At 35.1% G+C, this 26121-nt stretch overlaps 1 protein-coding gene across 2 annotated transcripts; it reads left to right on the forward strand.

Annotated features, from left to right (window-relative positions):
• Nucleotides 1–13: 13 nt before the first annotated feature.
• LOC311084857 (uncharacterized protein) lies at nucleotides 14–21716 on the forward strand. Of its 2 annotated transcripts, none has more exons than XM_084117148.1 (6): nucleotides 14–856; nucleotides 9880–10194; nucleotides 10489–10557; nucleotides 14720–14839; nucleotides 17697–17973; nucleotides 18142–21716. In XM_084117148.1, the coding sequence occupies exons 2-6, from the start codon at nucleotides 9915–9917 to the stop codon at nucleotides 18167–18169; spliced, it is 774 nt and encodes a 257-aa protein (XP_083973274.1). In that variant the 5' UTR covers nucleotides 14–856; nucleotides 9880–9914; the 3' UTR covers nucleotides 18170–21716. The 2 variants fall into 2 exon arrangements, with proteins under 2 accessions (XP_083973274.1, XP_083973273.1); XM_084117147.1 differs by lacking the exon at nucleotides 14–856 and adding an exon at nucleotides 1356–1526.
• The last annotated feature ends 4405 nt before the right edge of the window (nucleotides 21717–26121 follow it).

Below are 26121 nucleotides of genomic sequence, written 5' to 3' on the forward strand. Positions count from 1 at the left end.
TTTAAAATATACGTAGATTCACATGATCAGACAATTTACCAAACAATCCAGATCAAATTAACACTTCATGGTTTTGCAATATTTATTAGAAATTAGGCATTTACACGTGCATAGGGAAAAGTACTAACGTTACTTCAACAAAAAACAAAAAAACATAGCTAGCTAGCAAACTCTCGTGTGCATATAGACAACCTAGCATTTTAGACTATTCTCTGCCAAGACTGTTCTATGAGATCTCGTTAACTGGGTACAATCTTCACACATCCAAGTGAAAAAAAAAAAAAAACGTATTTACAATATTAAATCATACCACTCAAAGAACGATTTAATTGGAAAATCTATAGCAACCTAACTCTAGAATTGAGGCACACCAGAGTTCACTAATACCTTTAAAAACACGACACAGTACCTTGAAAACAAGACGAACATTTTTTTTTAACTAGCTAGTTTGTGCATTTGAATTCTGACATGACCTATAAATCATCGACAGTTTATTATTTTTTTCTTACCGCTGACATCTGCATGGCGCGTCAAATTTGAAAAGTGAACGCCATACGGAAATGACGTCAATTTGAAAGTGAATGACGATACGGAAATGACGTCTGCTGTCCATCCACTGGTGTCCAGCCACAGGTGTCTAGCGAGAAGTGAGTCTGCGGGGCTGCAGCTGGATGCCTCTCAGAAATTTGGAAATTTCCCCAGTGTGTCATGGGAAAGTACCGGCTTTTTCGCCTCTGATTGGCTAGAAGGGCTCTCATCCGATTGGTTATTTGATTTGGCCGTGAAACGTCATCTCACGTTCATGGCAGGCTGTCGGCTATTCTGATCATCTTTACCACCAACAGAGGTGAATTATGTAAGTAACAGTGTAATAAGTGCGTGTCATTTCATTTATATTCCAAGTTCACATTTTCATAGCATGTTTAGATCGTGTAGATTAGTCCTAGCAGTTTGGGGTAGTTTTGAGAGAGAGATGGTAGTGGTGGTGATGCTGTCGGCTCGCGCGCTAGTCTGTTTTGATCTTCTTTACCCCCAACAGAAGTAAACTAAGTACGTTAAACGAAGTCAATCCAACAGTGTGATAAGTGCGTGCCGTCAGATTTATATTCCAAGTTCACATTTTCATAGCCTGTTTAGATCGTGTTTAGATAAGTCCTAGATGTTTGAGCGAGTTTTGTGATGAGAGAGAGGTGGTGCAGATGTGTGTGAGAGAGAGAGAGAGAGAGAGAGAGAGGTGGTGCAGATGTGTGTGTGTGTGAGAGAGAGAGAGAGAGAGAGAGAGAGAGAGAGGTGGTGCAGATGTGAGAGAGAGAGAGAGAGAGAGAGAGAGAGAGGTGGTGCAGATGTGTGAGAGAGAGAGAGGTTGTTTGTTTTGCAAATGTTTGCAAATGGTTGCATGCAAAGGTGGCGACGTGGTTGTTATTTTCAGTTTTGACTTGGTAAAATAACGTTTATCTGGACAGCAGACAAAGTGGTGAAAATGAAGATGATTATTTCTGCTATTGTGTGTGCTTTACTTGCGTGGGGTAAGACATGTATTTTTTTATTATAATATCTCAGTTTGTTTGGTTATAGGGCAATAGGCGTTTGAAATTCACTGAAAAGGTGCTTGACTAATACAAATCATTTATATATTTCAAAATATGTGTAGCATTAAAAATAGAATACAATAATAGTGTGCATTAGGTGGGGTAGCAAGGACAACATTTTTGAAAAATTATATTATTCATAATATGCTATGGTAGTGGACACCAGAGGGTTGTTCCATAAAAGACGTTTAGAAAAGTTATATTCTCCATCTGTAAATGTTAGAAAGTCATGCAAATGTATCCATTTTACTGCTAATATTCAGCAGGGCCGTGCACAGACATTTTGAGGGGCAGTGGCTTAAACCAAAAAAGGGGGCACTATAAGGAGTTTGAATGAGGCAGTATCATCTTAATATAGAAGATTAAAAACAACTCTTTTATATGGGCAATAAGATTACAATTAGTATTTAGTGCAAAATCAATTTATGTTTTTTATAATTACTCTTCCAATTAAATAATTCAATGTCAATGCCAGTTTAACTGTCTGATGCTCAGTGGGCTCTCACTCTCTGAGCTGCCTCATCCTATGGAAGTAGTATAGACATTTAATTTAATATTATACACTTAAAGTATAAATTGAAATGATATACAGGTTACAACAGTTATAAAGTCACACTGGGGAAGAAATGCGCATTTGACTTAATTCTCTTTTATACCACTCGATGGCACAAATTCTGCTCAGCACTTTTTTTCATAAACGCTTTTGATGATGGACTTGGAAATTTGGCTGATCATTGACTTGATCAAAGTTGATTCTGTGCTAATTTAATCTACTATTTTATATATATATTTTTAATGTTTTAGACTTATGTAGCAATTTAAATACAAAGATCTCAAGAATCTTGTTTCTGTATTTTTAAAATGATCATAAAAAATGAAAATTATGACAGATAGCCTATACTTATTGAACAAACATGTATTATTTAATTTATCAAAATATTATGTGTCATTATAAGAGTTTGATATAAATATGTGAATTTTAAATGTTTATTAATATTTATTTATTGTTTTGTTTTTTTGTCTTTTCCCCCTTAAATCATATGTAAAAGTGTCTAACTACTGTTTGGTTATTGTTCTAATCATGTGTGTTTAGGCTGTGTGTTGGTGGGTATTATCACAAAAGAAAAAAGTAGAAGGAAAAATAATGAATATTTATTGAGGGAAAATATGATGTCTTTAAAGGAACTGTCCATTTGTATAATTGTGTTAAATGTGTTTGAATTGAAAGACACAATAAAGTACATAATATATACAGTACCAGTCAAAAGTTTGGAAACAGTACTATTTTTAATGTTTTTGAAAGAAGTCTCTTATGCTCATCAAGCCTGCAGTTAAAAAAACAAAACAAAACAAAAAACAGTAATATTATGAAATATTATTACAATTTAAAATAATGGTTCTCTTTTTTTAATATACTTTAAAATGTAATTTAGTTTTGTGATGCAAAGCTGAATTTTCATCAGCAAGTACTCCAGTCTTTGGTGTCTTATGATCCTTCAGAAATCATTCTAATATGCTGATTTATGATCAATGTTGGAAACAGTTGTGCTGCTTAATATTTTTTTTATAACCTGAGATACTTTTTTCAGGATTATTTGATGAATAAAAAGTTAAAAAGAGCTGTATTTATTTAGAATAGAAATCTTTTGTAACAATATACACTACCGTTCAAAAGTTTGGGAACAATAACTTGTTTAATTAGTACTTAAATTCAACAAGGATGCGTTAAATTGATAAAAGGTGATGGTAACGATTTATATTGTTAGAAATGTTTTTATTTTGAATAAATGCTGTTTTTATGAATAAATGCTGTTAACGTTTTACTCATCAATGAATCCTGAAAAAAGTATTCCAAAAAAATATATTAAACAGCACAACTGTTTCCATCATTGATAATAACTGAGTATCAAATCATCATATTAGAATGATTTCTGAAGGATCATAAGACACCAAAGACTGGAGTACTTGCTGATGAAAATTCAGCTTTGCATCACAAAAATAAATTACATTTTAAAATATATTAAAAAAGAGAACCATTATTTTAAATTGTAATAATATTTCATAATATTATTGTTTTTGTTTTTGTTTTTTTTTTAACTGCAGGCTTGATGAGCATAAGAGACTTCTTTCAAAAACATTAAAAATAGTAATGTTTCCAAACTTTTGACTGGTACTGTATATATGCTAAAATATTTGTTATTTGGTCATTAGATGTGCCTTATTTAGAATTTTAAACCTACAAGTGTAGCCTATATGATAGCAATAACTGTAAAGGAACTATTGTAATGGGGTAAATCAAATGTAGGCTAATATATTGTCAATTACTAAGCTCAGATTCATCTTACCAGTTCAAATTTATACTGTGCTTTTGTAATTATTTATTTTTAATTTTGTGATTTTAACTTCTGCTTTAACCCTTGTGTGGTGTTCATATTTTTGTTACTCAGCCAGTGTTCGTGGGTCTGGTGGACCCGCTGCATTTTTGGGTTTTTAATTCAATTCACAATCAAAAATGTTATGTTAAAATACTCAACAGATGTTTACTTCATCCCAATTACAAGCAATATAAACAGCATATATGGTTAATATTTTCTCTTTACCTTTGTTAGATCACATTTAAGAATTGCAACCTCGTGTGGGAATGGCAGGAGTAGAAGCACAAAACTCACTCTTGCACTCTTTCACACTTACACACAATCTCTCTCTCACACGCACGCACACACACACTCATGCAGACACATACACACACCCACAACACACACACAGACACACACAAAACACACACCCACACCCACACACACACACACATACACATGCACTTTTTTTTTTTTTTGAGAAAAAGTTTTCACACTGATAGCAAAAAATATAATATATATTTGAGAGTTTTTTTCAAAGTATTTTGAGAGAGATTTTTTTTTCTCAGAAATAATTTTTAAAAATTCAAATTTATATTTTTTTGTTCTGAGAAAATACTTTCTCAACTTTTTTTAGTCTCAAATATTATTATTTTTGCTATTGGTATGAAAACTTTTTCTCTCAAATATATTTTTTTTCTCATGAAATGCTTTTTTGCTATCAGTGTGATAACTTTTTCTCTCAAACTTTTTGTTCTCTCTCAGATCATTTATTTTCTCGCATGTAATAAAGACACAATTCTCTCTCAATATATATCTATATCTATATGATATATATATATATGTGTATGTATATATGTATATATGTATGTGTATATATGTATATATGTAGGCCTATATATATAGATATATAGATATATATATATATATATATATAGAGATAGATAGATATATAGATGTATAGATATATAGATATGTGTATATATATATGTCTAATTTATCATTGTAGCCTTATTTAAGTTTATTTTCTGTATACTGTGTATTTATTTTTGGACTAATAGTGGTTAATAAAGTCCAATAATGGTATGAGAGAGTGTCAGTGGTAATATTATTGTGTTCTTGTCGGTCAGTGTTAGAGGATCTGTGTAACAGCTGAGGCTTAGCCTGAAAGTTAGCCTGCCCTGGACCAGGCTAGTTTCCCAGCATAAGTTGCCAGGGTAACTGAGTTTGAACTATTTTTTAAGTTTGCTTTATGAAACCGAATCCACCGACAATAAGTCTGACTAACCAAAATAAGCCTGGCTTGTATTCTAATCTTGTTTTATGGAACAACCCTCGGGACTCAGTTGTTTAAAAAACAACATGGCAAGAAATTACATGTATAGGCAAAAAACAATGGGATTTATTTATTTATTTTTATTTATCAGTTTTTAGGTTTTTAGCCAAACTTTGTATTATGATTTTTCATAATCAACTATGATATGATGAAAGATATAACAGAATGAAATAATATGTGCCATTCGATACGATATATCTACAGTATGTATGTAATTTGCATATTAATGTGTTCTTGGGAAACATGTATTGAAAAAAGAAGTGTAACAAGGGGAGTAATAATTTTCATTTTCATAATAATATCTAATATTTCATATGAATATTGAAGTATAGGCTAATTTATTTCCCTATTCACTAGTTATGTCTCCCAAAATGTCTGATAAACATGATTTAAGTCCTGATGTCCACTACAATGGACATGAATGAAATCAATGCCCTGATTTGTAACAGAAAGTCAGATTTTGTTTAGAAACCCCATAATATTTTCCTGTGATGTTGATTTATGACAAACAATTTAGAAATTAGTCAGATTTAAATGATAATTACAAAATATTGCCATATTTCCACAAGAGTTCTAAATTTGATCTCTAAATTAATGTTAGCCATGTTTAAAGACCAAGGAGAAGTTGTTGTCATGGTGAAACCTCCAAAACTTTGGTATCTCTGGAAAGCCCTGAATGTGCTGTGATGGTTTTTTAATGAATCATAACTACGTTTATTTTTCTTGCAGGAATAACATTCATGTGTTAGTGAGTCATGTCCGAAAGGAGAAGTGAAACTAGACAGATGGATAAACATAAACTCATGACTTTGACTTCTACCTAGTAACAGAAGCGTTTGCTGAATAACGACCAATCATATTGTGGTGTATAAAATTATGAATATAAATATAAAATTATGTAATGAATCATGTCACCTTTGCCATTCAGTCTATAAAAACTGTTGTATCTTTTTGCTGGTGGGATTCTCTCTGAAATTGGTCTGAGATCCTCTGGCCGTGATTAAAGCATATTCAAAGTCATTGCCTGTCTAGTTAATGCTGCGCAGTGAAGCATACTAGACACTTTGATTGTGTTATTAGGAAAAGGGACGAGACCTCTATAGTGGTTATTAACTATTATTAACTGTAGACGCTTGGGTGTTGATTGGAGATGCCCCCAGGTAAATTTAAAGGGATAGTTCACTTTGAAATTAAATTTTGGTATGTTTTAGCTTACCTGAAGGGCATCCAAGATGTAGGTGTCTTTTTTTCCGCAGTAGTTTCCATTTTGATATTTTTAGGTCAAACCGTTCTTGTCTGACAGTCATATCATGCAAGTCTATGGTCACGGTCTCAGAGAGCATGCACAAAGTCCAAATTAAAACAATTCCCCATTCAAAGTGAACTATCCCTTTAAGTCAAATTGAAAGAAGAAAAAATCTACCACAGTGCCCTTAACATGACAGGACTTTAAATTCCGGGTACTTCTGCCAATAGTTCTAGGAACTACTGTATGAAAAGGTTCCTCCGGTGCGAAAGCCCCTTAAGTTCCTAGAACTACTGTACCTGGTGCGAAAGCCCCTACAACACACATTTTCTATACCACTTGATGTGTTTATTTAAATGTTTTAAACCTTGTACAAAATTATCTTGTCATTTCAACCAAAAAATAGCTCAGTGGTTACGTGCATAATACAAATATTTTTATATTTTATATAATTTTTTGATTAGATAACATATTAAAGGGATACTCCACTTTAAAATGCAAACTCTGACATCATATACTCACCCTCATGTTGTTTCAAACCTGTATGAATTTCTTTCTTCTGCTGAACAGAAAGGAAGATATTTAGAAGAATGTGTCAGTAACCAGACAGTTTCTGGTCTCATTGACTTCCATAGTATATTTTTTTCCTAAGAAAGAAATTCATACAGGTTTGAAACAACATGAGGGTGAGTATATGATGACAGAATTTTCATTTTAAAGTGGATTATCCCTTTAAGCTGTCATAAGTTAATCTTAAAACGTGTCCCTCGCATGTTACATATTACACCAATGGGGCATGTTGTCACATTTCACTTCCATTCTTTTGGCATAAATAATAGTAGTATACACTGTGAAACAAGACAACATACAAGACACGTATGAAATTAATTTGGATAAGCGTAATTAAGTCCCCACTACAAAAACTGAAGTAAAATAAGTAAAATAACACAGAATAGCCTTCATTGTAAAAATTAAATAATTAATTTATTTAAAAATTAAAAAGTTCATCAGTCAAGATGAGCAAGTGGTTTTCTCTGTTTGTTGTTGTTTAATTAACATTAAAATAGGATGCGTTTACTCTTGGCATTAACATGCGATCACCGTGATCCGATCAAGCAGATTGGATCATAAGCCAATCAGGACTCGGTGCGTTTACACCTGTCCACATCAAGCTTCTGTATCTGGATAACAGATCGGATCTCGCAAAAAAAAAAAAAAAAAAAAAAAAAGGATTGCCCCAGTGCAAAGTCAACCTAAAGTTGTGGGTTTTCTTATTAAAACAATTTTCATTTGGGGTACATTTTACAAATCTCGCAAAATGAAAAGGTTGAAGAGGCTGCAAGTAGCCTACTAATAATGTGGATAGATGCTGTAATGGAAACGGTATAGAGAAACGTATCCGAGAACGTTGCCAGCTTTGGTGGGAAAATGTGCATTCTTTACAGAAATTGAATGGTTCTGCAACTTAAGAGTGTGAAAGCAAACATTTCATATGCGATGTAGCCTAACCACACACCTACGTGCAGCAATTCCTGGAGAGAGGAGGGGGAATAATGACAGTGGGCGGGGATTTGTCTGACGTCCACCTCTGAATGCAGACACGATGGCTGGATTGCGTTTACATTACACTGAGATCCGATCACAATGCGTCCTCGACTACGTCCGAACCTCGACACGCTGATCGGATAACATTACGATCAAAACAAGCGTTTACACTTGTCTTTTCAATGTGTGGAAACATCCGGATACAGGTCGCATGTTAATGCCAAGTGTAAACGCAGCCATAGAGAGCAGCAGCACGTTTATCAATCTTATTTCACTTTATGACCTATAGCGCACAAGATGTAAATATTCAGCAAGAATAATTTTTTCAATGACATTATATTTCTGTAAATGTGACCGTTTAAGCACGTTTGGCACTTGCAAACTGAATGAGGCTATATGTGCTATATGTGCACACACTCGATGTGAGCGTGGAAATGAACATAGGAGCAATCCCCGCAATCCTGCGGCGAAATTGCTATGTGGTAGTATATGCTAAATGCGTTATAAATTCTTAATACACATTTCAGCAATTTAAAAATGTTTGAAGGATTTACTGCACCCCTGCTATGATCAGTTTCCTGGTTGGGAATCATTGGTTTACTTGGTAGCATTGTGACGGATGGCATTATTACTGTGTACACATTTAGAGGTGAGCTATATAATAGATTCTCCTGCTCCCCTTACCGTACTTCTGAGTGGGAGTAGTTCTCTGGGTGCTGTTAGATTTTGGTGTATTTGGCCGAGCAGTGGTTTGGGTGGCTCGCCAATGTATTAGATTTTTCCAATACATAAAATAAGTTAGCTTGACCAGAGTTCTTGTGGGGAGAAGAATTTATTGAAGGTTTGTAGTGTAGCAGTCCTTCAGCAGCGATGTTAGCATGTCGCCCTTCAACAATCTTAGGGCAATAATGAATCTGATGACTGAAAATACAAAATCTTTCAGTCCCAACCAGGTTAATAGGCCGTATCACAGTCCGCATGTCGTCACATTCGACATTGAATTGTAGTGCAATCAAATTTCCGCCTGCATTATTAATGGACAGTCTCCAATTTTGACAAGAAAATGTAACTAACAATATGTTTAATACTCACTGCTGTGTGTGTGTGTGTGTGTGTGTGTGTGTGTACTTAGATGGGTGAAATGCAGAGCACTAATTGTGGTATGGGAAACTATAATTGGCTACACGCCACATCACTTTCACTTTCAAATTGTTAGCCTACTTTAAAGTCCCTCTGTGGTGAAAATCCCCCCAAAATGTTTATTATTTTATTTATATTTGGAAGTGGTGTTTTTAATATGCTTTATGACAAACCATGTGCAAATTCATAAGTCAACACCATTGCTGAGTATTTTCTATTTTCTCCTTCAATCTGCAGATGGCGAAATGGAATATGGTTTATGCAACACATTATTAGCTATTTATAATGGAGTCAAGCAAAAGGCTAATCATATTAATTACTGTTGTGTCTGACATTGTAAAGAGTGATATATAAAAAGTATTACCATTCTGATACATTCGCTCCTCCTCTTCTTCTGAATCTGAATCTCTGAACTTGTGTGATTGAGTGGAGGCAGGGCTAATATGCATACTCATGGAAAGATACTATAGTCCATATCATGATTTTATTCATTGTACAAATCAGTAATGTTTTTATGCCATTTTATGCTGCATGTTTTACATTGTAAATCCAGACATATTCCTCTACTCACAATCATTATGATCTGTAGAAAAAGCACTTTGCTGTTTATTTTGTCCCACTATCCCAGATTTGATTTACAGTATAATGAATGGTTTATTTCTTCTCCAGGTGTGTCTGGTGTTGGTTCAGACAGAGTGTCAGTGATGGAGGGAGATTCAGTCACTCTAAACTCTGGTGTTAAAACAAACCACCAATACAGAATTAAATGGTATTTTAATGACATTCGCATCGCTCAAATCAATAGAGATCAGAGTAAGATCTGTACAGATGTTCAGTGTAAAGAGAGATTCAGAGACAGACTGAAGCTGGACAAGAAGACTGGATCTCTGACCATCACAAACACCACAAACACAGACTCTGGAGAATATCAGCTAAAGATCCTCAGCAACAGCAGTGAAAAAATCTTCAATGTTACAGTCACCGGTGAGTCAGTATTTCTGGTTATATGTTGGAATCACAAAAGTCTTGTTGACATGTCATTCAGAGCTGTTTATTTTGTTTTAGGCTTCATATTAATTCACATCTAATCATTCATTATCTGCTGAAAAACACACTGTAAAAATGGAATTTGTAGAATCATCCCAGTTTATATTGTTAAACAGAACAGTGTGATTAAACCTCTACACTTATTTAATGTTGTGTAGTTTTTTGTTTGTTGGTTGGTTTGTTTTTGTTTGTTCAGCAGAAGATTCTTCAAGCATCTGGTCTGTGTTTCAGGTGTTCTTGATGCTGAGATGGATAAAAAGATGATGGTGATGGAGAGAGCACCATTCACTTCAGACACTGGTATAGTAAACTAATCAACTTTGATTTGATTTGATTTTGATTTGATAAACTTTAGAGGGAAAATGTACACGTCACAGCAGCCCATACCACACAATAATAATAATAATAATAATGATGATAAAGTATAAAAGACATTCAAGACAACAATTATTTTCCAGTATCAGTCCCGCAATGCATTTTGATTATACAACCAAGTAAATCTAAAATATAATCTATCATCTTGTAGAACGGATTGTACAGACTAATAGCAGTTGGTAAAAAAGACTACTTAATATTTTCTTGTGACAGTGGGGATGAATTAATCTTGAGCTGAATGTACTCACTAGGATAGGACTTGAACTGTTTCATGAAGGGGTTGACAATCATGATTTATTTTAGAGACCAGTTTATCAACCATTCTATCCTGCCCAGTCTACTCTATTGTGGATTACAAGTCTCAGTTTAGCACATAAAACTGCATTCACAGTACTCCCCTTTCGTCCTTGTTAGTGCTGTAAGATCCCCTATCTTGTTCCCAAGCGACCAGACATTTCCAATAATGATCACAGGTAAAGTGGCCTAAGCCACAATGACAACAAGCAACAATTATTTCATGACGTCACAGCACATACACGTCAGTGAATATTAAGTGTCTGAACACAACAACAGTTCAAATGGTGCAAAAACATATTTCTGATTTTTTTTGGGAAGCCCAAACAAAACAAAAAGAGATCGTTCCTGGTGGTTGGCAGATAAATTGGAGGAGGAAGCAGACTTGCCGAGTTGGCGGCCAGGACCTGTACTAATTGAAGCTGATGTCGTGGTAGTACCACCAGGACAACATGCTTATGTAGTTTCTGTCAAGGCAATCACTCCACAACAACCAGCCAACTTCAGTTTTCCTGGAAGGCTGTTTGGAAAAGAGACGTTTTGTTGTTCATTCAATGCAAACTGGTTCAACAAATGGAGGTGGCTACATTACATTAAAGATGGTGATCGCGTTGTATGTTTTAGCTGCGTGAAACCAGTGGAGAAACATCTCATCAATGAAGATAGTGTGAGGTTTGACAGCAGTTTTGTCAAGGGAGGCTTCACAAACTGGCAGAAACCCCAGACCTGGCATTGTGTACAAACTGATGCTTGAAATTACATACAACCTCCCAAGATGGAGACAATGGATTGAGAGAAGAGATAACTGGCTCTCAGACACAATCCAGAATTAATTCATTCAACAGTATGTGAGATTGTATCCCGTGCCACAATTAGTCTGTACTACAGAGTCACAGCTGATGGTACCACAGACAGTACAATGCAGCCGTTCTCATTGACACTGCAGAACAAGAACAAAGTTGACAATTCTTACACAATGCAACATGACCCCTGCCATAAAGGAACTGAGAACAAAAGTGAAGAAGCAACATGATGAATACGTACCTGGAAACAAATAACGAAACTAATGGAAAGTGATTGTGTATGGGTGAGGGAACCAGTGCATGTCATCATGACCCTGCAGATCAAAATGAAAAAAGGGAAATACAGCTATGAACTGAACAATGGAAGGACGTGTCTGATCTAGCATGACTGCATACAGATCTCACTTCAGCTGATCAGACAAGTTCTGCTCCAACAACAGAAAGTGTTAACATCCGCACAGAGGGACAGCTGTTCATAAGGAAGCCAATGTGGTTGAAGGATTGTGTAATTTAAAGAGCACACAACACACACACACAGTTTCTGCCAATCTCATGTTAATCTGGAGTACCTATAGAGTAGTATTGCATCCTTCATATCTCAGAAGAGTCTTTTGTTTTATCAGATTTATAAAAGACCAAAACGTTGTACCGATTCTTTCCAAAAACCGAGTGGTTTTAGAATAAACAAATGGATTCTTATGGTGGTCAGCTAAACAACTGTATTTAAACACACACAATAAATCATTGCATTATTGCATCACATCATCGCACTTGGGGGCCAATTGCCAACAAAACACAGATAATTGATGCAGATTTACTTACCGACTCATAACAGGGATATTTCATTACTGAGGCCGCTTCATCTTTCAGTTTCAAACGATCTGCAAATCCAGAATCGAACTGGAGCTTTTTTTTTATATAAAACATTTGCCACTAAAATGCCAGGAACGAACAAACGCACTTGCACAACTCTGCCCCAGAAAAACAAACCGCATCCCTAATGCTGGGTTCTTTGGGAAGCTGAACAAGGGTATCTTTCCCTCACAACAGAAAACGCACTTCTTTGGTGACATTGTTGGTTGTGTGGTCTAAAAACAAAATGACTGGTCCTGGTTAGGGCTGGGCGATAAAACGATAACGATATGTATCGCGATAGACACGTAATCAATATCAATAAAAAATGCGTTCGATAAAACGTTCGATAATTTTTTTTTCTTCATCTGAAGAAACCAGAGGTTGCGAAGCAAATTTGGTTGCATGAACAAAGGCACTCAACTCTCTGGTAACCTAGCAACGTAGGGGGTGACACGCTAGTCAGTATGGTTGCGCAATATTGTTGTCTCGTGTTGGATTCTTCAGTAACCGAACCGGCGTGGAGTGATACAGCGATTGTTGATAAAACAGGAAAAGTCAGCTCGCCTGACTTCAAGTCTGACCGTAGTCAGTCCAATGTCGTCTGCAAATTATGCAAGACCATCGTCAGTTTCTCTGTTATTCGCGTGCTGATGCGCTGTTCTAACGTGTGCGTTTCTCAGCGCGTACATGTGATGCTCACATGCACTAAAATCCTGTCTACCAGCGCCTGGATACTGGACTAAGTTATCTTTCGAGTCTTATTGTGCTTATACTGTTAAATACACACAAGGTTTACATAAACTAGTCGGATATGTCTAAAGTGAAAACAATCTTGAGAAAATTGAGAGAAAATCTGCTTGTCAAATGTGTGTATATTAGACGCGTCGCTAAGAGCCAGTAGTAATAGTAAACACGCTGCTTGTCCTTAGTTCACCCCAAAATAAAAATTATCTCATTATTAAACGCACTCTAATGTTGTTCCAAACCTGTATTAATTTCCTTCTAATATTTTCTAATATTAATATTTTGAAGAATGTGGCTATCCAAACAGTAGCTGGTCCCCATTGACTTCCATAGGAGAAAAATATACTATGGAAGTCACTGGGGTACATCGACTGTTGGTCATTCTTCCAAATAACTTTTATTTTCAACAGAAGAAAGAAACGTATTCGAGTTTAAAACAACGTGATAGAGTAAATGATGAAAATTTTAATTTTTAGGAGAGCTATCCGTTTAATGTTAATAAAACAAAATCCAAAGAGAAAATCACTCACTGCTCTTGACTGATAACTTTAATAGTAGCTTTAATAAGTATCAATGTATAATTTATACAGTGAAGTTTTATTTTCATATTTGTTCATTTAATTACTTTCTTCAATGCTACTGTTAAATACACCTACTGTAGCTGAAAACATAAAGCACTGTATATTTAATCTGTATTTCCATGGTCGTGTTGACATTTCTGCCTTTATAACTGATGGGATTATAATCAGAGGTAGGTTAAGTTTAAAATAAAAAATCTTTAAATGTAATATATTTGTCTCCTGGACTGGTCCTTATTTTAAATATGTAATAAAAAATATCAATAATTATCGATATCGACCGATATGAAACACTTATATCGTGATACAGTTTTCAGCCATATCGCCCAGCCCTAGTCCTGGTTGATGCGTGTGCGTGCTTTTCCGGGAGAATTGCCCATACAAGGAATTTTGCCCTTTATGACGTCATACACAAACTTTGTTCATGTTTAATAATAGCATAATATCAGTGTCGTATATTTTAGCAAGTGAATGAACAATAAGCTAATGTTCATCCTTAATATTTAAGGCATGTGGAATTATTATGAATAACTTGTGTGTTCATTACCATATTACAGAATACCTGCACATGATAAATGTGATGATAAAAATGATTTTAAAAATCTTTTCCCCATGAACAACTTTAAGTCACAAAAGTTTTGATTAGAAAAGGTGCGGGAAACCTGGAAGAAGCAAATGACCATTTATGAAGTTTTTTGTGTCCAGAATTTATGTGTTCTACTTTAAACTGAATCAATCATATTTACTTGTTTACAGTTTTCCAATTGTTTTATAATGTTTGTTTCAGACTAGACTCTCTTCTATTTATTACAGTTCCAGATAAAAACACTTCAGCACTGGTTGCAGCCATTACATTTCTGGTTGTCATGCTGTCTTTGACAGCTGTTGGTCTGATATGCAAGTACAGGAAATCTGGACAAAGACCAATCCAGTGTAAGTATTACAGCTGATACAGCAAGAGAAAAATAATGAGCTTTAATAAAAGGTTTGTTTATAGTCATAGGTTTTAAATATTGTGTTTGTGTTTGATGTGGTTTTCTTCAGGTTGTCATTATCAAATAGCATTATTAAAAAAAATGTCATTAAATGGATAGTTTATCTCCAAATGAAAATTCTGTCATCATATTGTTAGGGATTAACAGTTTAGGACCCAAGGACCAAATGTTTGAATGAAGATCCGGAGTCAGAATTAGAAAAAAAATATGAAAAGTTTTACTGAAGATAGTTTGCAGTTTCATCAGCAGAAGTCAGCTTCAAGACTCACACAGGAGTTCGTAGGCTGCCCCGCTTACAGTTACAAAGTTCACAGCAGTTATACCATTTCCAAGGTCTAAGCTACGTCATTGCTTACAGGTTGAATGATTCTCATTGGCTAAGAAATAGATAAACATAGTAATTTTCCACACATATACAGATAGACAGAAGCATATCTCCATAGATTATGCCGCTGACACTCGGACCCTGAAGTTAGGCACGTCGTGACCTTCCAGGTCGCAGATTTGGGTCGCTGGGTGCCAGCATGTCCCGAACAACAACTCAGTCAATCTCCAATAATGCCAGTGGTTCCTTAACCTGTAAGCAAGAAGACTAACACACACACCGACACACAGCTTTTCCAAGGTTGGATTTGGCCAGGCTCTAACTATAAACAGGAGTCTCGTCTCAAAACATCAAGATAATGTGTTTTTTCTCAAGGAGAGCTAGTCTAACTGGAAAGTAAGGCTTTAACTGAGAAATGATCCCTTAAACTATTGGCTTCAATGACCCCTATGTGTTTTAAGATGTTGAAGACCTTTCTCAAACAAAACATTTCTCTATTTTATTTATGGAAGCCGGTTAAATGAGCAAGCACTGTTACTGCATTCAGATATCTAATACAGACATCAAAGAATACATGAAAAGAACATTTCAGTAATCACACTGGTAACTTCTATAACAAAGTAAAATCTCCAGAGAAGTCATTCAACTCATTTGATATTTAGAAGGAAAAATATTGATTAATACCTTGATTATAATCACTCATTACATATACATTGAAGCAGCAGTGGATTCCAATCCACCCCTTCAATAACTCACCCTCAAGTTGTTCCAAATATGTATTCATTTGTTTCTTTTGCTGAACACAAAAATATATATTTTAAATAAGTTGGGTATACAAACAGTTGACAGTCCACATTGATGTCCATAGTATGGACTTGCCATCAACTTGAGGGTGAGTAAATGATGATAGAAATGTCATCTTAGCACAGGTCATGTTGCCAGATGCTGTCTGTGCCTTCTGTCTTCTCCTGTCTTCTCCTGTTACGACCTCTAGGGCTGGGTAAAAAATATCGATTTCTCGATTTTAATCGATTCTCATTTTTACGAAACGATATCGATTCTTAAATCCCAAGAATCGATTAGTCATCCTGTTTTCAGTGATGAATGAATGGAATATTGTTGCGCGCATCCCATCCAATAAATCACAATAATCTTTGTGCTTTGTTAATATTAATATGAAACAAAGTCTCAGATTTCAAATTACGTCCATTTTATTATGAAATTAAAAAACATAAATACCGTTTTGGCGCTGTGGCATGAGATCGCTCTGGCGCAGCTCAAGAGAAGCAGCAGCGCGGAGCGCACATGATCTTCTCTTCCGCCTTTATAATATCAGTTACAGCGCGGGATAAACATGAATGAGCTTCTGAAAGTGTGTTAAAAGGTAAGAGTACAACTTATCGAAGTCCGTATCATGTCACATGGAATCGCTCAATCAGTGTTTCAAACGTGGAAAGACGTTAGTAAACAATGTCATGTCACATTTACCTCAGAAAAAACATCCAGTACCATAAACTCGTTAGTCAGCGAGAAAAATAACTCTAGAGAGTAGCATATATGCACCATATTACATATTCATTATAATTTTTAATGTTCTTCAATATTTAATGCATGTTTGAATAAATCTGGAAAGTTTTTTTTATGACAGCCACCTTTTAAATTTATATATAATTTCATATAACTGTATTATTATAAAAATAAATAAGTGTATTTTATGTGTTTGTATACAAATCAGTTAATTTGTACCTTCAATATTATAGTAGGCTAATGAAGCCTATAGGCTACAACTGACTCCCATAGTTTACAATAATAGTTTTCCTTGAGAAAATTTGCAATGTATTGTACCTGATATCCAAAATAATCAATATTGAATCGAATCGTAATCGAAATCGAATCGAATTGCAAGCTTGTGAATCGAAATCGAATTGTGAAATTTGTCAATACCCAGCCCTAACGACCTCCCTTCCAAATTATTTTAAAAAGGCAAGGTAGCATAGCATAAAATAAATTGGTGAACAACGCTTAGAACAAGTTTATTCATTAAGGACAATGTATAAAACAAAATGAAATGACATACCAACCAATGAGAAATTTAGATAATGAACAACAACTAATAAAGAGAAATATAAAACGTAAAGCATAACAAAACAAACATAACATACATTTAAATTTAAAGACGCTGATCTCTGAGGTCTATCTTTCTCCCTTCTCCTCATTGGCGTCTTATATAGCCGATTTCAATCCGCTAACTCTTAAATGACAAACGTGTGCGTCAACATAAGAAAAAGAGCTTTTACGCTCATAGAGGTAGAGATACGCCAGAGTAAACAAGGGAGGGACAACAAAAAGAAACATAAGACACAGACTTAACCAGTGACCGTAACATCTCCCATAAATACAATTTTCTTGTTCTAATTTCTTTCTTTCTTTCTTTTTCAATGTGCTGCTGTTAAAAATGCTTATACTTCAGTGCCAGTGTCAGTGAAGGAGGAAGATTCAGTCACTGTAAAAACTGATGTTACTCAAGGACAGAGAGATGATCAGTTTGAAGCTGGAGACACTCTCATAGCTAAAATCATAAAAGGGACAAAAGAGACACATGATGGTCCTGATGAGAGATTCAGAGACAGACTGAAGCTGGATCATCAGACTGGATCTCTGACCATCACAAACACCAGAAACACAGACTCTGAAGAGCATCAGAAGTGGAGAAACTGCATTCTTCAGATACCGTGTTACTGTCTTTTGTGAGTAACACTAACCTCTCAGTTTATTAATCTTATTTTAACACTGTGAATTATTTTTATGCGGGACTATGAATTTGGTGAATAGATTAATCCTGTCATTTGAAACATATCCTAATTTCTTATGTTTGTCTGTTTTTTTTTTTTTCTTTAATACGTGTTTTCCTTTAGGCTCCATTTCAAGAAGAATTCCATCTGAGGAGCATTTGATGCCATTGAGTACCGGTTTTTATATGTGTAACTGAACACATGTAATGTATATCTGGTTTTTTTTCCAAACTCCCTGAAAACTGCAGTTGTCAAACCCCTCCTGAAAAAGAACAAGCTGGATAAGACCATATTAAGCAACTATATAGGCTATATTCGCTTAAATACTGATTCAGGCAAATTATCAGTGCTGGTACTACTAGACCTCAGTGCTGCATTTGACACTGTCGATCATAACATACTTCTTGACAGGCTGGAAAACTGGGTGGGGCTTTCTGGGATAGTCCTAAAATGGTTCAGGTCATACTTAGATGGGAGAGGTTATTATGTGAGTATAGGAGACCATAAGTCTGAGTGGACATCCATGACATGCGGAGTCCCTCAAGGCTCAATTCTTGCGCCACTCCTGTTCAACCTGTATATGCTCCCAATGAGCCAAATAATGAGAAAGAGCCAAATTGCTTACCACAGCTATGCAGATGACACACAGCATCTGAAAAATATTGTTATAATGTATAAAACTTTGTTTCCAGACAAGACTTAGAGAAACTTGTGCATGCTTTCATCACCAGCAGGGTGGATTATTGTAATGGACTCCTCACTGGCCTTCCCAAAAAGACCATAAGACAGTTGCAGCTCATACAGAATGCTGCCGCCAGGATTCTGAGCAGAACCAGAAAATATGAACATATCACACCAGTCCTCAGGTCTTTACACTGGCTCCCAGTTAAATTTAGGATTGATTTTAAAGTATTATTACTGGTATATAAATCATTCAATGGCCTAGGACCTCAATATATTGCAGATATGCTCACTGAATATAAACCCAACAGATCACTCAGATCACTAGGATCATATCAGCTAGAAATACCAAGGGTTCACTCTAAGCATTTAGTGTCCCCAGGAAAGATCATGATCTTTACAATGGTAAACGACACAATATAGACCTACAGATGTGTTCAATTTTATTGTAGGCTATATCACTCCATCTAATTATTTTAAGTCTGTCATTTGATTGCAATATTTAATCTAATTAATATTACATGATTTGCCATTTAATTCATGTAATTAATCACACCTTTCTGTCAACTCAGAGTTTGATTGCAAGTTTTTGATTAACTATCAATTTGATTCAGCAGAGCTGGTGCAATTCACCTCTCTGTTAAAGACTAAAAAGATTATTATGAAAAATAATAATAATAATGGGGGGGGGGGGAATAACATTCTGGGGGTTTAAATTGCTGGTAGAAAAAAGGTTAAAAATGGTCAAAAAAATGTTGGTAGATTTGAGGGTAACAGGAGGGTTAAATAATAAATCAAATAAATAGGCTAAATGTTAAAAGACACAATAAGTACATTAAATGCTTATGTTATATGTTTTCTTTTCATAGCCTTCTTGTTCAGATGTTTTGTCAAAAGATTTAATTAGATTGCTTTAAAAATATATAAATACATTTATATCTGATTTTGTTTATTGCAGCTGTATCTTGTGTGTTTTTTTATAAGAAAATAAAAAAATCTAAAAACAAAAAATAATTAAAAAAATGAAAAGTATAAGTTAAAATCACAAAAAAAAAGAAAATAAATTATAACAAAAGCAAAGACCACATTTTAAGTGGTAAGATGAACACATCAAGTCATATAAGCTCAGTAATTTAGCTTGTATTAGCATACACTTGATTTACCTCATACAATAGTCCCTATTGATCTTAATTATTGCACTCCTGTTCTATTTCGCTCTCTTTGGTGCGCATGGACTGTTCACTGTGAAGTTTAGCCGCAAAATATGAAATGTGAGTTATGCACCAAGTAAAACACCCCTTCTCAAACGCAGCACAAAACATATAAGCTATAGGGCTGTAAGAGAATAGCCTGCACATCAAATGACCTTGACTCATTGAACCTAGGTCAAATTATTGGGATTGCATGAACCTAAATTGTCTTTTATGGGAACTGCTTTAGCCCTAACTGATTTGTTACAGAAGGTTGATTCAAGTCAGGTTTTGGACTGTAATCCCCACTTTTCTTATCGCACTTTATTAAAAAAAAAAGAACATGCTAGCATATGTTACTCTAGCGATGAACTCCACTAAAAGCCAAACCACTTTCAGGGTGCCTAAAACTAAGGTTTAAATAGACTGGCTAGCAGCTGAACCAGCTTGACGGTATAGTTTTTATTTATTTTAAGAACTGCCCTGAATAATCTGTTACACATAACAGATGTATACATATAGTAGTGATGTGACATTGCAAAGAGGCTTCAAAGCTGGTGTAAAAAAAAAAAAAAACATCTCACACTCACATCTAAGACGTCAGAAGCTTAGTTTCGCACACAACCACGTGATTGCTTCATATTCTGTTTAAAAAATAACGTAAACGCCTTATGCAGCTCGCAGGTCATTCGCTTCTTTGATAAGAATAAATAATAATACGAATATTTACATGTGTAGTTTTGTGCATGTTTAATTTCAGTATTAATCCCCATGCAGTTCATAAGCACTTCAAATGATTGTTCCACAATTAACTTAATTATTATCATTATTATTTTGATAATAAAATAATAATAATACATTTTATTTATAAAGCGCCTTTCCCAAGCTCAAGGTCGCTGTACAAGAAGATAACAAAAACACAGCATCAAACATTAGTATGCATCACATAGTGAATATACATACACAAATAGCAAAACAGCAGGACACTAAACAGAGGGTTAGAAATACTGCAAGAAACAAAGTTTTAGTTTTTAGTTGAGATTTGAATGAGGGTATATTAGAAGTGACATGAAGAGTTAGAGAAAGTAAGTTTCAGAGTTTCAGAGCCACAGCACTGAATGATCTTCCACCCATTGACGAAAGACAAAAACGACATACAGCAAGCAGTTTTAATAGATGAATAATTGGGAGAAAGTCCATGAAGACATTTATAAGAGAGTTTTATATTGAATGAAGACAGGAACAGAACAGGTAACCAATGTAGATTATAGAGCAAAGTGGTAATGTGATCAGATTTCTTGACTTGATTGATGACTCTAGCAGCAGAATTCTGAACATATTGTAGTTGAGTGAGTGTTTTAGCAGGTAGCCCAATAAGAAAGTTACAGTATCTTTAGTGCTGAGAGCAGGTCGCATTCAGGCAATATTGTGAAGGTGGTGAGTGCTGTTCCATATAACAAGATTAGAATACAAGCCAGGCTTATTTTGGTTTGTCAGACTTATTGTATGTATATATATATATATATATATATATATATATATATATATATATAATAAAAAACTTTGAATGTAACTTTAATATGTCTTTCAATTACAACACATTTAACACATTTATATAAAAACCATAATTAGAACAATAACCAATAAGTGCATAGACACTTTAACATCAGAAAAAAGGAAACCATATAAAAATAGATAAATAAATATTAATAAAGAAAAAAACATTCACATATTTATATCAAACTCTCTTTTAATGACACATTCCTTATAAGTTATTCAAGTAATATTATTTAAATACCAAATAATAAATGACATTATTAAATAAAACTAAATATTTATAAATTAAATAAATAAAACAAAAAAATACTATATTAAAAGGGAGAGAGGGTTATATAAAAAAAAAGTTAATTAATGTAAAACAGTATGTATTCCTTTTTTATAACATATTCTTTGATTTTAGAGTTATCTGCCCCATTTCTTTTCAAAATGTATACTTTTGCTCTTAATTTCATGTTATCCTCTGCATAGTGTACTCCTCAAAAAAATGTTATATATATATATATATATTTATTACACATACAGTATATATATATGAATCTCATTTACTCATGGATTCATACATTTATTCACATTTTTAAGTAGATTTAATACATCATACTGTACATTGTAATCCAGTAATAGCATGTTAAAGACTATCATTTATATTAAATATTTGTATTGCCTTATAAAGTTTTGTAATCATAACACAAACTAAATTATTATTTGAAACAATCAAAAATGACTGGGTCATGGATGCAAAAGGAAGGTTTTCCACCTCTTGCACATCTTCAAGTGTGTGGCCAGAATTAGAGAGACATACTAAATGTTTATGTTGGTTCCCATTATACTTGCTGATTTAATAAGCTAATTAAATTGTGTTTTCTGAGTATAGCTGTCTAAAGGAGAATATTTTAATGCACTTTATGGTATTTCTGTCTTTTTGTTTGTTTGCTTTTTTCAGTTGGTTTCTGTTTGTATTCAACTCATTAAAGATGTATCTTAATAATAAATAACTTAATAAATAACTTTGCCTGATTAATTTCCCATTATTATTGTAAATATTCTACATGTACATCAATTCTAATGAAGATTCAGATAAACTATTCAACTTTGCACATCATTCATCATAGAGATAACAGTGATGTCAACATCCAGCTTAGGTCTCAACGGTGTCAGAAAAGGCAGATCAATAATATTAAGAATAATAAGTATCCCCAACTAAGCAAGCCAGAGATGATAGTGGCGAGGAACCCAAACTCCATCAGTGACAGAATGGAGAACAGACAGTCGGGGGGGCCAGTTCTCCTCTGGCCAAACAAACCAACATGGTGTGGTTTAATTACACGGTATAATTTAGAATATTTCACCCAGTTCCAGTTCCTTCCTGAGATTCATGATGCCAACATATGGTGGAGAGGAGATGAAGCTGGTCATACACTGCATTTTAGACAATGTACTGTATAGGAGAGCGGGGCACAACCTCACGCTTTTTGACATTCTCAGTTTGTATAAATCCACTTAGGGTTCAGAGTTTATTTTTATTATTAATTTCACACATCTACTATGCAATTATGCGTTTTGTTTCATTAATACAGTATATGCTTTTTTAGCGCAATTTTCCAACGGACAAAATTGAGATTGTTAACTCATGATTTCTGTTCTGTCTGTGCGCACCAATCTTGCACTTCTATCTACTCCTCAACCAGACCACCTAGAGACTTCGGGTTTTCGGCATTATGTTAAGGAAGGTCTAATCTCGGGAACGCACAAAAAAAAAAAACGGAAAAGATTTACTATCTCTTAGTGTTGTGATCCCATGAGGTGAGAAAATTGCGCTAAAACACTCACCGAGTTTTTATTACTTGTTTCTTGATTTATCCCAAAATAATTGAAGTGAAATATGACAACATGCCCCATAGGTGGAGTACATTGTAACATGATCATATATGACAGATTAAAATATTATCTGATCTAATCCAAAAATATACAAGACAAACTAAAATATTAGTAGTAGTACTTATGGGACGGCATGTGTCAAAATGATTTACGACTTTGACCTTTGACCTTTTGGCAGGTTGAACTTCCGGTGACCTTTATGATTGACGGGTTGAACTTCCGGAATGCGGTCATGGGATTAACCTATTGACCCTGATAGCCTATCGATCATGGGTTTTGACAGTTAGTTTTGAACTATGACCTAGCTAGGACTAAATCATAGTTTTGCCGGTTGTTTGAACTTTGTCCCAGTTATATGTGTGTGCGTGTGTGGTTATTGTGCCTGCGCCCCCTCCCTTTACATTGTTGAGCAACGTATATAAATGGGGTCAGTGTGTTCTACATGCACCACCAGAAAGGGAAACATGAGCTACATGAGCATGGATGGTTTATCCTCCCCTCAATCCCCAGATGCGGGGTTGAGCAACAGGATGATGGAAAGTCTGACTATGGCGCCGAGAAAACCTTTAGGACACATCCGTTTGACCAGCTTTCTCCATCTCATCAACGACAAGCAGAAGGACGACTGCGAGGGCTGTGCGATTAACCATCCTAGCCAGCTGCAACATTCCTGTCTGTTTGACCCTCCCAACTACTACTTCGACACACACTTTGACGAACTTTCAGGCAAGCTGTTTAAACCCTCTTTTCATTCCATCATCACCACCCTCCTAGGACGGTTGGGGTTAAAATCTCAACCCCACCGTATTCAAGGAACAGTCGGGACTATTCTGTGCGAATTTAAAGACGAACCATTCATCGCCGCCAAGGTGGAAGAAATCAGGGCGAGACTTCTGGACAAACCCTGCAAGGAAATAGTCTACGACGTCGTCGATCTCTGGGAAAATCTCCCCACCGCGAATGGCCAGTGACCAAACCATCTCCAACATGGGTGCAGCCTGTAGCCTAAAGTGGTGTATGGAATTATTGTTTAAAGAGCATTACAGAGACCAGATGACCGATCTCATGAGCAAGATTATTATGGACGCATCCCACCCCGATACTCCATGTCAAGATACTGTGCGCGAGGCTAATCTCAAGAAAAATATGGTGTATATAAGAGGACTGACTAGCTCATGGGACTATATGACGGACAAATGTGTTGCCGGTAACGATCCACCCGTTGTGATGATAAAACAGGTTCTAGATATGCTGTGTGAATCACAATCCCCGCTCGGGGTCACCGATCTGCTGTGTACTTGTACGTATGTGATGGATGTCTGTACCGAGCTAATGAAGAAATCAAAAGAATATGACTCCGATGATCGGGACGACGCTATCAGAATCGTTGAAGTGATTAAAAACGTAGACAAAATTGTCGTAATGTACGTCGATTACATCCTAGACAAAAACATGATGGCCTGCCGCGATTTTCTTTTCTGGTTAGATTACCACTGACGCTATTATTAATCCATTTTCTATCCTGTTATAACCATTTTACTTTTATTGTGTGTGTGTGTGTGTGTGTGTGTGTGTATGTATGTAACGTCATTATATCCATTTTTCCATGTTGTATTATATTAATCCCGCTATATCCATTTTTACTTAGAGTTTGTATTTTTATTATATACCTATTTTGCATGCTTTATTATATTAATCCCATTATATCCATTTTTACTTAGATTGTGTATTTTACATGTTGTATTATATTAATACCATTTTGCATGTTTTATCATATTATATCAATTTTTTTACTTAGAGTGTGTATTTTACATGTTGTATTATATTAATACCATTTTGCATGTTTTATCATATTATATCCATTTTTTTACTTAGAGTGTGTATTTTACATGTTGTATTATATTAATACCATTTTGCATGTTTTATCATATTATATCCATTTTTTTACTTAGAGTGTGTATTTTACATGTTGTATTATATTAATACCATTTTGCATGTTTTATCATATTAACCCCATTATATCCATTTTTTACTTAGACTGTGTATTTTACATGTTGTATTATATTAATACCATTTTACTTAGTCACTGTATGCATGTTTTCTATTATATCCATTTTTACTTATAGTATGTTTACTATCTTCTATTATATCCATGTTTACTATCTTCTATTATATCCATTTTACTTGTATTATATCCTGTAACGTTTTTTAATAAAAGATTGATTCAAACCGCTTGTACGCGTCATTCTTTTCCAACGGGTGCAACGGCAGCATGTCGGAGCTCATGAAAGAGGCTTATTATACGCCCTCCAACCCAGGCTCTTTAGGCGGTAAAAAACGATTAAAAGACGCCGTCTTGAAAGACAGCGGGGTCCGTCTGAGCGATAAACAGGTTTCAGAATGGCTGGCTGGTGAGGACGCTTACACATTACACAAAACAGCGCCTATAAAATACAAACGAAACAGAGTGGTCGTGTATGGGGTCGATACTCAGTTCCAGGCCGATCTCGTCGACATGATCGCCTACGCCAAGGATAATGACGGTCATAAATATCTGCTGACGTGCATAGACGTATTTAGCAAGTACGCCTGGGCTCGCGTGTTGAAGAATAAGAGCGGCGCAGAGGTCACTAGAGCGTTCGAGTCTATCCTCGAAGAGGGCCGCGTGCCGCAGAAATTGCAGACGGATCAGGGAAAGGAATTTTTTAACAAACAATTTCAAGATGTGATGAAAAAGCACGACATTAATCATTTCGCTACCGCTACCGATTTGAAAGCCAGCGTCGTGGAACGATTT

Source organism: Abramis brama, assembly GCF_963993115.1.
Source record: "Abramis brama genome assembly, chromosome: 6".
Classification (NCBI taxonomy): domain Eukaryota; kingdom Metazoa; phylum Chordata; class Actinopteri; order Cypriniformes; family Leuciscidae; genus Abramis; species Abramis brama.

Bases quoted from the DNA above. Each gene is read 5' to 3' on its own strand.
- LOC311084857 (XM_084117147.1), top strand. From the start codon at position 1,481: ATGAAGATGATTATTTCTGCTATTGTGTGTGCTTTACTTGCGTGGG. The intron at 14,840-17,696 runs GTAAGTATTACA...CTTATACTTCAG, and splicing joins TGGACAAAGACCAATCCAGT to TGCCAGTGTCAGTGAAGGAG. The intron at 17,974-18,141 runs GTGAGTAACACT...GTTTTCCTTTAG, and splicing joins ATACCGTGTTACTGTCTTTT to GCTCCATTTCAAGAAGAATT.